Raw genomic sequence first — 16960 nt, forward strand, 5'->3', positions numbered from 1 at the left:
CAATACAAGGAGAAGTTTAAAAATGGACGGTATATGGCAATAATAAGGAGGTTGTGCAGCTGAGGGTCAGGAGGAGTGACTGTGTGGTTTTTAAATTGTAAAACGTTATGTGGAAATCATTTTAGTGAAACTGCAGTGAACCTGAGATTAACTCAACTGTCAGTGGAAACTATTTTGCACATTTCTGCTGTAAAGTGTGGACTCTAAGTGTGTTTGTAAACCACATGTCACACTAACGCGTCATTCATTCGTGAAACGCGCTCAGACAGCAGCCGACTGGGCTCCAACTCTCCAGCTGCAAAGCATTATGGGTCAGTGCGGTGTGTCAGACGCCATGATTTTACTGAAGCTGGACCAGCAGAAAATGGATGCTTCCTGCTAGTTAACGGCGGTGGAATGGGTTTATTTAGCTCCCAGTCGGTTTTGCGCAGCACTTTCAACTTCCCGTAGAGGGAATTTCACTTAAGGGACACAAACCTCCATGTCTGTTTCCTCTGAATACGAGCTGATAGAAAACTAAATGACCAAGCAGGCGCTGTCGAAGTGGAGCTGGGCTAGCTAGAGGCTGAGCCAGCTAGCTGGCTAATGCTAGTTAGCAGTCACCGCCGGGTTGCCAACGTTAGCTAAGGTTAGCTAAAAGAGGCTAACACGATAATAATAGTCGCCTGATCATAAAAATAAATGCTCTGACTCCTGCTCAGCTGACGGACAGATATACAAGTCGGACCAAAGGCTGCACCTTAAGGTGAGAGTATGACACAGTTAACCAGTCGCACATTTAAATGTTGATAAATGTTTAGCTTCTTAGACCTTGTTTCCTTGTGAGAGATGGACCCTGCCGGCCTACTGCGTCACTGTCATGGCCTTGTGTTGGTACAAAAGGCAGCTGACTTTCTCTCCTTTTCATCATAGCAATAAAATGTTTAGTAGTGTAATACAGTATTTTGTCCAGGAACATAGTTTGTATTTCAGTCACGGCATGCTGCAGGCAGGAGGTGTTTATTTTTCCAGGGTTTATTTTGAACCTCTATAGGCAGCATAGAGTATTAACTCATTATGTCCTGATGTGTTTGTGTTTCATCCGTTCATGCGCTGTCTAACTCTGATCTTTGGGCTCAACAACAGGTATGGCCTGGATTTGATTTGGACGGCGCTGGTGATGGCAGAAGGGACTTGCACTGGCGAAATGCCCTCCTTTGACCCAAGTCCTAGTTCTGAAGCAAAAAAGAGACCTACTTCTTCTGATGGCAGTGAGTCTTGATCTGGGTTGTGTTTGAAAGTTTCTGTACTGTTGGTGTTTCACTATTACATCCTCATAGCTAGATATGTTCCATAGTATTTTAGATACACATTTTTCTAACTACTTTGAGACATATGCAATATGTGCCAGGCTCATAGTAGCAGCAGTAACATCAGTAAGAGGTGTGTTTTTGGGTTACAGGTTGCAACACAATTGCAATGATTTCCAATGGTCCAAAACCTAATGTGTTTATCTGGCTCTCTGTACTTCCTGACTTCTCCAGCCTATTTATTGGTCTGATTCATTCCCATTGATAATGTCAATCTTTAAATATGGACCACAGATATAACATTTCATTTTCTAAATAAGCTAAGTAATTCGCTTAAATAGTTTGACACTGTAGTTTTTAGCTAGCGTTAGTCAAAGAAGAAAAAGAAGGGCATTTGTTGAGGACTAATTTCAGCTGCAAATTTGGTGCACTATTGAGCTTTCATGGCAGCAGAACAGTTCATGTTGGATTGGCTCAAAATATACGGCAATGCCTGTGCTCATCATCAAGAGGGTCAAGTCACCCAGAGCATCAGTGTTACTCTTTGATGTGTTTGTCACCATTTGGACAATGGAGCTCTGTGGCACAGATGAATAAGATGTAGCAGGCCTTCGCTTCACAGACAGTATTTGTTTACTCATTGTTTTTCTTGGGATTTGTTGACAAGAAAAATAGAGACTATCACCAGATGTATCCCTTCACCCAACACTTAAAGCATGTACCTCTGCCTCTGTTAATTGACCTGCCTACTTCAGACATATTAAGTCCTGCCAGAATGTCCTGTTTGAAGAAATGAATGAAATCAGACTTTCAGACTGTTTTCACAAGACCTTTACCATATTAAACCTGTTGTACCCCTGGTAATTGATTCAGCTATTAGTGCCCTAAGTCAAATCAGACATCCTGTAGGGTTTTCTAACTGGTTACCTGTGTCATGTGATTGCAGGAGACGAACCCATGAGGAAAATGCCTATGTCAAAATTTGGCTCCAGACCTCGATTTGAGCCTGTACACTTTGTCAGTGGTGGAAGCAGTGGAGGAAGTGGCGCTGATGAGAAGGAGAACGATAAGGAGCGCAGGAGAAGTGAGTCTTACAGTACGAGACAGAGGGACTCCGAACACTCTTCTTACAGCAGCACCAGCAGAGTGCAGGGCTCCTCCTCCCTGAGGCCTGCTTTTGACAGAGTGCCATCGTACAGTTCTGACTCTTGGGGTTCCCATAGAGATAGAGACAGAGAGAGAGAAGTTTTTTCGGGCAGTACAAGTGGTTTGGGTTACGGAGGCCGTGGGTCCACTTTAAACTTCATTTCAAAAACACAGCAGGACTATGTAAACAAGTATGATGCCCACCTCTCTCGAAATTCAGATTCCTATTCTCAGCCCCATAGATACAATGGATATGGGGGAGGGAGCAGATCAGGAGTCTGGGATTCGGGACGTCAGGGTTTGGGGTTCAGTCATCAGGACCGGCCATCATCGAGCAGGCCATTCTGCAGAGTCTATAACAGCCCGGGCAGGAGCAGTCCCACCACTTCTCAGTCAAGCTCTTCATCGCAGCCTCTTCCTGTATCTCAGTCAACATTAGATGAGAAGCAAAGGCTCATTGCCAATGTAGCATCTGCGTTGGCTGTAGCTTTTAGGGACCCTATGTTCATGACTGGCAGTGACTCGCCAAACTATAATTTCATGTTGAGCCGCAGCATTCAAGCCTGCAAGACTAATCCCGAGTATATTTATGTCAACCTGAAGGATATTCCTCAGGCTGACCTGCCGAAGAACAGGAAAGTACCAACAGACGGTTATGCCTGTGAACTGAGATGTCAGGGTGTGTATCTTGCTACCGGATACTCTGGTAGTAAAAATGGAGCGAGGGACCGGGCCTCTGAGCAGGCTGTAAAACTCTTCCTGAAACCAGTTGAGGTTCGTGTGGTGCAGCGCAGATACAGACACTCAATAGTCAATGACATTGTTGTCTGCCAGATGCACAGCCCAACCCCGGCCTTTCTACCTGCACTCCGCAACCCAGAGGATAAACCAACACCCAGCTCTAAGGGGCAGTATGAGCCTGACAGACGGAAGCACTGGACAGAGTTTGTGGTTATGGACAATGCTCACGACGCCATCTGCATACTCAACAATTCTGCTGCTTTTAATCGCATGAAGATAGACTATAAGTTCGACCTGCTGCCCAACTCCAGTGCTTGGCTGTGTAGTGTTTTCCTGCAGGATGAGCTGGTGGCGCAGGCAACGGGTACTAAAAAGAGCTCAAAGCATGCAGCAGCTGAAGAGGCAGTGCGGAAACTTCGCATGAACCAGGCTCAGCGACAACAACAGCAGCAACAGCAGCAGCAGCAGCAGCAACAACAGCAGCAACAGCAACAATCACAGTACTCCAGAGGGAACAATCAGTCAGATGGTTGTGGACGCTTTGGGCAACAGGTTGCCAAAAAGAAGCATCTGAGCGAGTTGGTTATCCTGGAAAACTCTGACAATGCAATCTGTATCATTAATGACACAGCTCAGTTTAATAAAGTGACTGCTGATTACAAGTTCACTGTGCTGCCTGATCATCGCTGGAAGTGTGAAGTTTACTTGGAAGGACAGTATGTGGCAGCAGGAATAGGACCGAAGAAACTGGTGAAGCACATAGCTGCAGAGGAGGCCTTAGCCACCTTGAGACAGACGCAGGCTGTGGTCAAGTCCAACCTAAGAAAGGAAGGTCACAGCGATGCCATATCCCGATCCCAGATCCTGGCTCGCTCCGGTGAGGAGGCCACAAAGCAGGAGATTAAGGAAGACAACATAGGAAACCAGCTGCTCCGCAAGATGGGCTGGAAAGGAGGTGGTCTGGGCCGAGATGGGGAAGGAATCGCAGAACCAATCAGAGTGAAGGAGCAGTTCTCCAGAGAAGGTTTGGGTATGGACATGGACAAAACTGGAAACCAGCTCAGCAAGCGTGATATTGAGGACATCATTCGTAACTATGCCAGTTCAGACCGCCAGGATGATCTTCGCTTCTCCACTGACCTCACCAATGATGAACGCAAGCAGATCCACCAGATATCTCAGAAATACGGCCTACGAAGCAAGTCGTACGGACAGGGACGGCAACGGTTCCTTATTGTCAGTCGCAAAGTACACAAAGACCAGCTCATTGGTCAGCTTTTACAGGAAGGACAGGTGGGACGATATGAGCTCGTGAAACCTCAGGCCTCTCACTAATTTGCATGCACAGCAAAATGAGGGAAAAAAAAAGACAAAATTGTCATCAGCTTGGACTTCAGAACAATTCACACTCAAGTGTAATTGCTGTGCTGCTTTATACTCGTGTGTGACAAATGTACAACACACATTAATAAATGAGAATCCTTCAGATATCACCTGTGGTTTCTGCATTCCTTTGCCATGAGATGTACTTTAGCTTTAGCAGGAGCTGTAGGAAAAGTAATTTAATTTTTGTCTCCTGCCATTCCATGTCCGACATTTGTTTCACTTTTGCACAAGCTTGTGTTCAGTGCTATGTCCTGATGATGCTCCAGTTATTTCACAACTTTAAAAAATGGCTTTATGAGTTATTGTTTTTTTAGTCACCAAAATTTACTTTTTGTTTTGTGGCTATTTAAGGAACCTGGCAGAATATGCAGCTTTTCACTGTTTTTTGTGAACATTGTAGACAGCTGACTGACAAAGTTTAAAGAGGCATTAACATCAAAACTGTAGCTCGGTGTACCCGTCTCATTGTAGTGATACATCTCTTTTCAGCAATACCTGCAATGTTGTTTGCTGTTTTAACACCTGGAGATCATTCCTTGAGTACACGCTGCATCCATGATCAGAGAAATCAAAGCTGTGGTCTTTGTTAAATGTCAGATGTGTTGGTTTGTGAGTACAGTTAACTTGTCTGCTTGTTTTCACAGCTGTAATAACTGAATAAATTAAAACTGATAACCATCAACAGGCTGAACTTGATTAAGATGGATATTTTTGTACAAAGCAACACAGACAACTGATGTATATTTATTTTATTTACAAGAAAATGTACAGTTTGTTACATGGGTTACCAGTGCAAAGTTTAATAATCCAAAAACAGACACCGTCCTGTTTAAACCACATAATCAGCCTATTATGATAGCTGATTTATCAGATTGTAAAATAGCATAGAAACGTTCTCACACAGCCTTTGAATGTCAGCATTATGAAACTATATTTGAAACAATGTGAAGTGCCCAAAAAGGGTACTCAATGTCTTGTTTGTGTTGAAGAGGGACATAAATATTCACCAACAGCTACAACATTTTCAATATCAAAAGGCATGGCCTCAGGAGTACATTTGAGAGAAAAATGACCCCCAAAGGCATCTGTTGAGTTCACAACTTGTTAGAGAGATGAATGTCCATGCCAGGTTAACTCTTCTATCCCTCTGAAAGGCTTTCAACAGGCAGAAATGAACAAAACCAAAAAGAAAGAGGCCACTGAAACAGAAGGAGAAACACCCATGAACAGCTTTCTGTAGATATAAACTGTTGGTATCTACACTGCAAACCACACGGCAAGAACATCTAATTTAACTGTCACTGTATCATCCCACCAGTTTACTTCATGTATAAATAAACAGGTAGAAAAGTGACAACTGAGAGACTGGCTACTGCCTTTTTTTAAAAAAATAAAGAGTTGGGGCATGTTGCAAGTAACCCAGATATAACAAGGTACATTAACTTTTAACAAACATACGCTATTGGCCAACAATAGCATTCGGCAGGAGTGAATGCCACAACACAACAGCATACAAACTTAGCAACAGTTATGGGACAAATATACTGAAGGATTTTAAGATGTGTCATTTTATTTCTGTGAGATCAGTTGTTTTCTTGATCGGTGGTTCCTTGATTCTGGGCTGGACACTGTTCATACTTGAACAATAACATGGGTCAACAGTCACGCCAACTCTGTTCAACAATAGCAGAAACCCTCTTCTCATACTCCCGCTTGTTTTCCTGGTACAGCTGGGCTGCTTGGCTGTTGGCTGGACTGTTTGGGTTTGGCTCATCCAGTAAAGACTTTAAAAATACAACAAAGAATGTCAGCAGGTTAGGTTTCTGATAAAGTCAGCACATGTATAAATGACTTTAAAACCCGTTAGATTACCTGTATTGAAGTTAAGATTGAAGACACATCATAGGTTGGACTCCAACGATTCTGAAGTATATCTAAGCATATGCTTCCATCTGCATACACTGCAAAAGAGCACGCAGAAGATAAAATTTATTTAGATGGATGATAAAGAAAACAAGCTCATTCTCTTGGGATGAATAAAGGATAAATGTGAAATTAAATTGAAAATGTTTGTGCTGTTATCCACCCCTGACAGTAAAGCACATACCATTTGGATGAAACATTTTGGAGACAAATCGCACTGTTGGAGGTTTATTTGGATATTCCTCTGTGAATTCAATGGTTAGTTTGAAGGTTCCTGAAAGAAAGAAGTAATGAAACATTTCAAAAACAGTGAATTACAGTAATGTAGCCAACTCAAAAATGTATGCATCAGCTTGTGTTGCTGCTTCTTTTGGTGACATTGATGTCATGCCCAAAATCAAGAATAAATTATTTATATAAGTCAGCTGCTGACTTTGTAATAATAGTCTGATTCCTGTATTGAAATACTGCCTGTAAAAGAAAAGCTCCCAAGAACTATATTTAGCCATCTTTTCATGGTACACAGATGCTGAAGAGGATAGTGTGGGAGTTACTCCAAATCAATGGTTTTCCTTCTTGAACAACTATGGGCCATTCTTAGTTTTGTAGGATAATTTAACAACATCCAGTGCAATTAAAACAAAGACACATTAAAATGCATAGACTCCATCTGATTCATGTCGATCAACTGCTCAAGAGTGATAGTTTACACACAAAAACAGTCTCACCTGGTACACATTTCAAGGCACCACTTAAAATCTATTAATAAACATACATAATCTAACTTCCAAAATCCAAAGCTTTGATTCAGCATGAATATTTGCCGGATTGATGTCATAGCAGGTTTGGAAAGATACATTATTTGGATATAAAGAGCTTCAGAAAGGACTTACCATCTTCAAAAGGTGTTCCCTCTGGCCTAAAAGACAGGTAAAACACAGGTTGTAATAAGTTTTGTAAATCAATTACAGCTTTGTCATTTCAATTCAATTCACTATACCTTTATTTGTCCCGCAAGGGGATATTCCCAAAAAATCAGTCATTTACTCTATATCAAAAAACAAGCAGTAAATACTGCAAAATCATAACTGATTACTAAGACGGCTAAAACAATCAACTTAACTTACCCAAAAATGACAGCATTCCATACCATGATATTGTTCTCTGATGGGGCCCCACTAACTCCGGCTGGAGGATCCTCTTGCAGTCTAAGAGATACAGTAAAAGCACAGTGGTATCACAAAATAAAGGTGACACTAGACAGAGATTAACATACAGAAGTCCAAGTCTCTACCACTAGACATATGGTATTACGCCACCTGTGGCACATGTAAATTATGTCCCACAGACAACAAAGGTTTGTTGAATATGACATTGTATCTGAGTCTGCAGATTTTCACTTCACCAGGATTTTGAGCTGGACGTTGTATCAGCAGAATACAAATTATTGACCTGGGTTTGTTTTTGTCATACAATGACATCAATCATACTGTGGTAATATTGTAAAGTTGAAGAATTATCTATACTGCACTATTGTATCAGAGTTAAAATTACCCATTGCATTTAACTGCTTGGTCATTACAACCACATCTCTGATGAATGTTATTTTATTTATTTATTTATTTTTATTTTTTTTAAGTTAATCATTGTGATGATTCATTTCTACAGTGGGCCAACCAGGATGAGGTCTTGGACTCTGTGATCATCAATACTGTCTTACTGGAACACACTGTAGATTAGGGATAAGAAACCATGTGCCACAGCCAACTGAGCAGAGTGTCTACAGGTTTTTAGTGACTGCATGGCAGATGGCTGCTTATCCTCGGGCTTAGATAGTGATCTATCAAGGCCCGGGAAAAAGAGCTCCGTTGATCGGGGTATTTGGACAGTGTCAATCCACCCAAACGTTTTCATCAGGTTGTGAAGGGCCATCTGGCCAATGACTTTAGCTGTATTCCCAATCAGCAGTCAACAGATACAACCCACATGTATCACGTATAAAACTAGTTCCGGGGAATACTGGATTATATTGAATACGATAATAAATCCCAGTTGTACGACACCTGACTGTTGGCGTTACACCTATGAAAGCGGGCACTAAGTTACACAACATCAACCGTACTAACCTGCTCCTGGCTGCCTTGCTAACGCTGGTATCAGCGCTACCTACCAGTAACGTCAACAATTACTGCTACATGGCAAAAGCTTACCAACCACTAGTTTAACACTGACAAAATTTAACGACAGCTACCCACACAGGGGACAAAAACACCATTATAAACGGCCAATGTTTGTATGTCAATTATTATTTAATGGCGGTGTTATTGTAGGTTAGAATGCCGTTTAGGCTAACGCTAACAAGCTAGCCGGAGGTTGCTAACGTTCGCTATAGCTACTTCTCTGTTGTTTTCTTGTCGCTTACCGTTTAAAATCTCTCATTAAACGTCGTCTTGCTGGAGTTGACATCCTGTTTACACGGAAACCTAAATCGTTGGCATAAACGTACGCGGCTCAAGTGTAAATGTATTTCTTTATCGACGTATTGTTTTAACTCCTAGCTGGCTAGCCAACGATTGCTAGTTTGTCAAATATTTAGCTGCCACGGCTAGCTGTGGGCGCTACCACTTACACTCGAAAGAGGACATTAGCATCGACTGGCTGTAAATTGGCGAGCCGTATATCCACGCAATCACATACTCATACTATCACTGAACGTGGTATTGGGAAATACACTTATTTGCTTGTGTGAAGTGGATCTTTTTTTTTTTTTGTAAATATCGCCTGAATAATTTTATATTGCGGGGAAGCCCCGTCTCTCTACTTGTATCGTTCCAGCGAAAATTACGTCATTTGTTTAGCACCCATATTTAGTTTGCTCGGAATAAGGAAAAGATTCGTGCGTTGTGATCATCTTATCATTCCATTGTTCAACATATTCATTGTTTTTTTAATAATTGATTCATTCAGTCGATATTAAATGAATTACTTTAGGTGGCCCTTTTGTCAATCCAAGGGATGTATCTCTGACATCTTGAGAGTTGTTTAATTTACAGTAACACTGAAAGACCACCAGATGGTACTTAGCTCCCAAGTGTTGTCAATTATTCGCCAGAACTCCCGAAAAGAGAACCTGATTACTGTAAATGTAACTTATAACTACCATGATGATTACAGTTTATTGCGGTAATCGACCATTGTATAAAAGCCATCAAATATATGCAAACATAATAGGAAACAGACAGACTGGGTGGTGCAATGACCAAATACCTTTTCTTCACTGCATCTAGTAGTTGTCCCATATGGTCTAGCGGTTAGGATTCCTGGTTTTCACCCAGGCGGCCCGGGTTCGACTCCCGGTATGGGAACTACTGTTTTGTTTCTGTAAGAAACTTGTACTAAATAGTATATACCAAATGTATACTATTTTATCTCCGGGAGCACGAAAGTATTGACAAGTGGTAAGTGGTATGGCAGTACGTTATTTGATACAGCTTTCACCACATACGAGCATAATTTCCAGTGAACCTACTCTAGACCCCGCCCGCTGAGGAGCTCTCCTCAATTGCTCCCATCTCGCAAGGGCTTGGACATTCCCGGAAGATGCCCATTTCCACTTAAATCTCCATACGCTAACCCTTATCGAAGTTTAACGTAGTGCAGTAACGCAAACTCGTCTCTAACTAAATTCCAACGTTATCTTATATAACCGCCATTTTTTGTCGTCAACTTAATTAGACTAAATCGTGTTGAGATAATTGCCTCTAAAGCCACACCTGTGATCGCGCAACGGTTTACTAAGTTAGCTAAACACGAACGAAAACTCCTTCACTGTCGTTTAGATAACATTTAACTAACTTAAAATGCTAAAGTCATAGCTATTCCTTGGTGGCAGATTACACTAACTGCGTAAATAATACTAATATCGATTAGGTCTAAACTATTTATGGTTCATTGTTTACTTTTTACGCAATAAGATATGGCGCAGGCATTAAACAAATTATTTTCTGACGTCTTTTAGTCCACCATCGTCCCTCGATGCTTATTGCTCAACATTAAAAACCTGTCCCGGCTCCTCTGCTCTCGCTTACTAACGTTACAACCAGGCTGCAGCGTAGAGTTGGTGCCGGGCCAATCATTTCCCAGGAAAATGTGACTGCTAGGAATTCCCCTGTCGGAGAAAACTGCAACCTTGTGTCAGGAAGCTCGAAAGCAGCGGGAGGGTAAACTGACCGGTGACTGTGCGATGATGTAGCCATTGTACCGTTTGTCTCCAGCTCGCACCCGGGATAATAATGTTTTTCTAACGTCGCCGTGTTTCACGAGGACAGCCGCTGACAACCTGCTTAAAGTCAGGGAACATGCTGTGCTGATGACAACTTCCACCAGGGTAAGTCTCTTAAAAGCGTGTTTTACAGGAGCTGCTCGCTTTCTTGTTGCAAACTAACTCTCAGTATATGATGTTAGTTCTGTGTTTATCTCTTTTTCCTCTTGTTGGTGCTTTCTTATGAAATATTCAGGACTTTCAGCAAATAATAGCCTACTGTAGATTATTACAGCAGTTTCTACACCGGAGGCCTTTTATCTATGCCTATCAGAGAGTTTATCAGGCTACAACTAAAGAAGCATGACTGAACTCATATGATGTGAGTATTTGCCCGCTGGGATACATGCTGCTCCGCTTTGCCTCCCACTCCATAGACATCTGTGACTCCCCTTTGTGTCAGTCAGCCGGCATGTGACTGCGCTGATTGTGTGTGTGTGTGTGTGTGTGTGTGTGTGTGTGTGTGTGTGTGAAAATCTTCATTATCTGGTGCTTCATTTAGTGCTTAGGAGATTCACACCTTGGCAAGTCAAGCGACTACAACCGTTATAGTCATCTGTTTGGACATATCAGAAAGCAGCCACAAGTAGGCTATAAGATGAAGCTTTTAGCACTCGATTATGTTTTACTGCAGTTATCAGAGGCTCTAATATTAATAGTTAGAGCACCCATTTCGTCCTCCACAGTCATCCTTAACTCTTGGCCCTGTCTGTGATGCCAGGTGTGGCCCTGTCTGGTAAACATGGAAAATGTTAATCTCCTGCATTCATAGCTGACCTCTCTGAACAAACTGGGCACATCTTCCACCTTAAACTAGAGTTAATTGGCATTAGAGCTGAAATGATGAGTCAATGAATCTATGAGTTGATTGACAGTTAATTAATGGCCACAATTTTGATTACCAGTTAATCATTTAGAGTAACTCTTTGACGCAGGAATGCCAAAAAATCAGCAGCTACAGCTTCTAAAATGTGGATATTTACTATTTTTTACTCTTTAATGAAAGTAATCTGATTATTATTATTGTTTTGGACTCTTGGTTTTCTTTCCTGACATTTTACAGACCATGTTGCAGCCCTGTTCGACAAAACTCTAGCAGCGACCGATTGTCTGACTCCACAGTGTGTCACTCATTCTGCATTACTCAGTATCTACTAATATACGTCTGCAATGCCTGACAAACTTTCCTTTTTTTGGGGGGGGTGGGGGGTGGAATAGTTGATCAACCCTTTTCTGTGGCAAGTCTAAATGTTTGCCAGATGTTTACATTTTTGGGCTAAGATGCTTGTATCATGGGACAGACAAACACAATCTCATTGGTCGCTCCTTTCAGAGGAGGCGGCTGTGAAGCAGAGGGAAGGGGAGAATTACGAGCTCTTAGCTTGTCAGTCCCACTAGAGACAGGACCAGCTGGACCCACCCACCCTTCACCCACCCTGTCTCCCCCTCCCCGTCTCCCCCTCCCCTGCAGTCTTCCCATGGTGGGAACACTGGCAGAGGCTTGTGGATAATTTGAAACTTCAGTCCACTGAAAGCAATTATCCAGAACAAGACTTTCCAAATATACTCCAGTGTGGAGTCGTCTTGTTTGTCTCAAGCATGTGCCCTTGTTTGAAAAACATCCTGCCATGCCTCTGCCCACACATTCACCCCCTGTTTCGCCTCCTTCCTCTCTGCTTTGATAGCTTTAATGCTGCACAGGCTTTGAGTGATATGGTCAGTCGTGTGTGTTTGAGCACACTGCAGATAGAAGCAGTTCCCGGTAGCTTTGTTATCCTGTGACAGTGATGTCACCGTCAGCAGTCTGAGCAGCTGAGGAGTGCAATGATGACCGAGGACAACAATGGCGAGATGTCCTGTGCTGCTCTCCCTTTAGTGATGAGGAGCTCCTCAGACATCAGACACTTCTTCTTCTTGCCCAAGATGTGCCCGCCTGCCTTAATGGGTTGCTGGATATTGATTTGGCTACACAAAAAGAAGATCTGAGCTTTTATCCTATTTAGAAGGCAGCACTCCAATTTCACGAAAGCTTTCAGAGTGGCCTTGCAAGAGACGGGAATCCAGCATTTTCTTTTTTCTTTTTCCTCTTCCAAGTTGACAGATGTGCTAATCTGTAAAAGCAGGTTTACCTTCCTGTAACAGTGTTCAGTGATATTTGTATCTAGGAGCTATTAAGCTGTTGTTTTACCCAAAGTGCACACACATGCACCTACAAGGCATGCTTACTTGCTTACTGACTCCTGCAAGCTTAAAAAGAGCGTGATGAATTTACTGAGATCACCATGTTTACGTAATGACCTTTTCTTAGGTGTAAATTAATTTGGTGCCTTAGAAATAACCACAAGATGGCAATGTTCATATGCTTTGGCTAAACAATAATCATATGAGATGGCTGAAACCTCAAATGTATCGCTGAACTGCAGGAACCGATGTGTGAAAAGAGAAATAAAACTGTTCAACTTCCCTCTTTTACATGTAGAAAAATACCCCACGTTGGCCTGCAGTTGGGGAACTGCTGTGTGCAAAGTTCCTTAATTGTACGCTGCTGCTTCACCACCCCAGGCTTTTGATACCTGAATATCACCTTGTCAGACATGTTTGATTGCTAGGCAGCGGCAGTAAACCGCTGCCACTGGACATGACGTCAGAGGGAAATTAGAGACGAGGGAAATTCCACCTGTAACCTCATTCTGCTCTCATGCTGCCTCTCTCACAAGCATGTGACTTGGACTAGTCATCACGGCTTAGTTTCTCCATGAATCTGTGCATTGTCATGATGTAATGCAGGATTGCAGTCAAACTATTTTTAGCATGTAAATGAGGATGAGTGGACTTTGTGTTTGACATTTGTTGTTGTGATTTACAGTAAATGTAGGGATAAAGGTTAGAAACTGATAAAAGCTACACAAACAAAAACCCCTGCTATTCTGATGTATCATCATAACAGAGTCAAGGTTATATAAAAACAGTTTTACATTAAGGAATAGTTTGACATTTTGGGTAATGTGCCTGTTTGCTTTCTTGCTGAGAGTTAGGTGAGAAGATTGATAGCACTCTCATGACTGTACAGTAAATATGACACTAAAACCTAGCTGCTAGTTAGCTAAGCTCAGCATAAAGACTGGAAACAGCCTGTCCAAGAGGTAACAAAAACTGCCTGTAAACCACAAGAGCCATCAAACAAATGAGATATATAACATGTTAATTCGTGAGCTTTATAGGTAGTGATAAACAAATTGTTTTTTTGTTTTTTTTTTTACCTTTTGGGCACCCTCTGTTTCCAGGCTTTATGCTATGCTAAGCTAACCAGGTGCTGGCTGTAGCTTCATATTGAGCAAACAGATGGGAAAGTATGATGTAAGTGTGTTTCCCAAAATTTCACACTATTGCTTCAGAAGAAATGTTAGATAGGCATCAAATCAGCTGAAAAGGCTGAAATCCTTCAGATACCAGTGAAAGTAAGATATGACCTACGATATGATGCTTTGCCCTTGTCACAACCCTCGCCTCAGTATATGACTGTCTCTCCAGGGAGAACTAGTGTAGAATGAATCAGAGGATCTAGTGTCCACCCTGGCAGCATGTTGACATCATGAGATTAGTTAACCACATTACTTAGATATTTTTATGGTGCCACTGAGGTCTGTGCAAGAACAGTGTGTAGTAAGCTGCGTCTCTGATGTATTTGTAATTGCATTAAGGACTGATGGCTTTGTTTGTAATGTTCTAGCTCACTATAAGTTTGACCACACGAAGCAGTTTCTCACTAAAATAGAAAATAGACTTTGGCGCGTGACGACGTTCCACCCTTTCATTTTTCATGTCTGATGAGGTAGCAGCGAGAGGTTCGCGGAGGCCTTTCATGAGTCAGCTCCGACAGTGCCGCTCGGATTCAAACAGCGAGCTTTGCCCCAAGAAGTCAAACGAGCTTTCCTCATTCAACTGTCAACAAATTCTTTCAGCAAGTGTGACTAATACTGTACACGCGATGACAGAGTGAGGCTGCTCCTCACGTCTGCTGAAGAGCAGTTGTCTGTCATCACCGTCAGTAAATTTTGTTTGATTTTTTTTGTTTTGGGTTAATTTCAGAGTGACAGGTAGTCCGCAGGCCTGTTGAATTATTTAACTGCATACGGCCAATGGGTATTATAATCTAGGCCCTGAGTGACAGAGCAATATGCTCTCAGGGCCTCATGGCATTTTATTAATAATGAGCTTGAGATAAACTCGAGCTCTCGGGTTAGAAACTGCTGGTTGTTGGCTCACGCTGGAGCAGGCGTGCTCTTAGACCTGAATTAACCTCTGAATGTTGAGAATAAGGCGTCTGTATGAGAAACAGCAGTCATGTGGTTAAGTGACATGACGTTGCAGTGGACGTTTTCTGCTGGTATCTGACTGCAGGTAGCAGTTACAGCCTGCAGAGGTGTGATGTGGATGATCTGGTTCGTTGGCCTGCTCTCTGTATTTGATAATTAATGACCTGCAGTTTGTATGTGTGTTTGTGCATTCAGCAGCAGTCGCGCCTAATGCTGCTTCAACAGCTAGTCAGTTTTATGCCACCTGTTTGGTTTATTGGTCAACTCACGCAGAAAAAAAGTTGAATGCGATTGGAAATCCAGATAACCCCTCCAGTACATACAAGGGGTCTCAGGCTGCAGGCCCAGGGATCATGTTTAGTGCATGAAGTAATTGAATTTTCTGCAACAGGCGGCTGTATTTAGCATGAAGCTTTAAAACCCTGTTGCACACTACCTGCCTAGCACTACCACCTCTAGGCTGACAGACACAGATAGCAACCAGTGGGAATAAAGCCAGGGAAGAGCAAAATGGAGCTAAAATGAGAGTGAATATTGGACTTTTACACTGCAAATGGCCAAAAACGTGGCAACAAATGAAGGCAAATGTTTTCGTAAATGTGCTGGATGTGTTAAAAAAAAAAGCCCCAAAGATAACGCAGGTTTAAATTAATTGATTCTTCCCACTTTGATTTTTCCCCAGTCTCTTGTTTTAGAGTAATCATGTAATATTCCGAAGCTGCAAAATTAGACCATAAAAACTGGCAGACTGTCAACATAAACACTTTGACCAACATTTGAACAGCGCAAATTTTTCATCGTAGTGGACGTTTGATTATTTTCTCGGGGAGTTTAATGTGAGTGCTTCCTGTCGTATCTGCAGGGAGAGAGATCCCATTCCCAGGGAATACACTCTCAAGCTGCGTTACTCTGCTAAACATGCAGAATAGATATGTTCGGTATGAGGGAGAGGAGTGAGTGTCAGTTTTTCCATTGAGTGTTCGAGCAGTACCCCAAGGAGCCTGGGTTTGGGACCCCTCATCAATAGTGTCTCTCCAAGGATCCATTAGCAGGTCTGCGCATGGTTCATGTTACATATTAGTCTGAGTACAGGCGGGTAAACTGAACACCATATTGAATCTTATCTGCTAAAGGCCTGCAGTCTGTGCATTAAACTCTGCTCAGAGGTGTTAATGAGTCACTCACATACATCTGGGTGAGCTGTTGCAGATGAATGCATTGTCTGTATAGCTGTACACCTACACAGCTCTTTGTTAGGTCTGCATGTCTGCAGCCATACCCAGTCACTGCGGTGAGTCATCGTCCCGGCTCAGCTCTGGATGGTCACTGTCATGAATGATAACGTTTTCGTAGCACTGTGAGCCGTCAGCGTATTAAACAAACTGGATTGCCGCAACGGCAAAGTCCGACCACAACCAGGTGATGTGCTTTTAAACCAGAATGGCTGATATTTATATCACCTTGGTTGCATTCAATCTTTCACTACCGCCCAGACCTGACAGATGTTTTTGGTGTGCTTTCTCCTAAAATAATTCTTTGTCCACCTCGCTCTGTGTCTCTCGTGGGCTGCACTTCTGTCCTGTTAGCCGGCCTCTGGCAGCCTCAGCTGAAAGCCTCCCTCTTCTGTATTTGAGCGGCTGGGACAGCCATCAGATGACCTCCAAGCTACACAAATAATTCTGTGTGTCCTCCAAAGGCTCCCATATCTCATCCTGTCAAGGATTGTTTTAAAATGTTTGTCAGGTTTTATGAGTCTACAGTCCTCCAGCATGGCTCTTTACCGAGTAATGTGAATTTTCTGAGTGCAGGTCTTTGTGGAGTGGGCTTGTCTGGTACAA

The 16960-nt window shown here is 42.4% G+C and overlaps 3 protein-coding genes and 1 non-coding gene across 5 annotated transcripts in view; 3 read left to right on the forward strand and 1 right to left on the reverse strand.

The window, feature by feature from the left end:
- Nucleotides 1–326: 326 nt before the first annotated feature.
- Nucleotides 327–5243, forward strand: nkrf (NFKB repressing factor). The gene is made up of 3 exons (XM_070962438.1): nt 327–745; nt 1126–1250; nt 2236–5243. Exons 2-3 carry the CDS (start codon nt 1160–1162, stop codon nt 4509–4511), a joined length of 2367 nt encoding a protein of 788 aa, XP_070818539.1. The 5' UTR covers nt 327–745; nt 1126–1159; the 3' UTR covers nt 4512–5243.
- A 53-nt stretch (nt 5244–5296) lies between these two features.
- ube2a (ubiquitin-conjugating enzyme E2A (RAD6 homolog)) lies at nt 5297–9096 on the reverse strand. The gene is made up of 6 exons (XM_070962439.1): nt 8908–9096; nt 7613–7693; nt 7379–7404; nt 6670–6759; nt 6435–6523; nt 5297–6346 (listed from the first exon to the last, which is right to left on the reverse strand). Exons 1-6 carry the CDS (start codon nt 8949–8951, stop codon nt 6218–6220), a joined length of 459 nt encoding a protein of 152 aa, XP_070818540.1. The 5' UTR covers nt 8952–9096; the 3' UTR covers nt 5297–6217.
- Nucleotides 9097–9778: 682 nt separating this feature from the next.
- On the forward strand, nt 9779–9850 carry trnae-uuc (transfer RNA glutamic acid (anticodon UUC)). The gene has a single exon. It is a non-coding gene; the product is annotated as a tRNA-Glu (tRNA).
- A 375-nt stretch (nt 9851–10225) lies between these two features.
- elf1 (E74-like ETS transcription factor 1) overlaps nt 10226–16960 on the forward strand; it is a 37261-nt gene continuing 30526 nt past the window's right edge. Inside the window, exon 1 of one of the 2 annotated variants that reach the window (XM_070963246.1) lies at nt 10226–10872. The gene's annotated coding sequence lies outside the window, so the exon portion shown is untranslated. The remainder of the gene's footprint in view (nt 10873–16960) is intronic. The other variant, XM_070963248.1, reaches the window with a different exon arrangement.

Source organism: Chaetodon trifascialis, chromosome 5 (assembly GCF_039877785.1).
Source record: "Chaetodon trifascialis isolate fChaTrf1 chromosome 5, fChaTrf1.hap1, whole genome shotgun sequence".
Classification (NCBI taxonomy): Eukaryota; Metazoa; Chordata; class Actinopteri; order Chaetodontiformes; family Chaetodontidae; genus Chaetodon; species Chaetodon trifascialis.

Bases quoted from the DNA above. Each gene is read 5' to 3' on its own strand.
- nkrf (XM_070962438.1), top strand. From the start codon at position 1,160: ATGGCAGAAGGGACTTGCACTGGCGAAATGCCCTCCTTTGACCCAAGT. The intron at 1,251-2,235 runs GTGAGTCTTGAT...ATGTGATTGCAG, and splicing joins ACCTACTTCTTCTGATGGCA to GAGACGAACCCATGAGGAAA.
- ube2a (XM_070962439.1), bottom strand. From the start codon at position 8,951: ATGTCAACTCCAGCAAGACGACGTTTAATGAGAGATTTTAAACG. The intron at 7,405-7,612 runs GTAAGTTAAGTT...CCTGTCTTTTAG, and splicing joins TGGAATGCTGTCATTTTTGG to GCCAGAGGGAACACCTTTTG. The intron at 6,524-6,669 runs GTATGTGCTTTA...GCTCTTTTGCAG, and splicing joins CAAAATGTTTCATCCAAATG to TGTATGCAGATGGAAGCATA.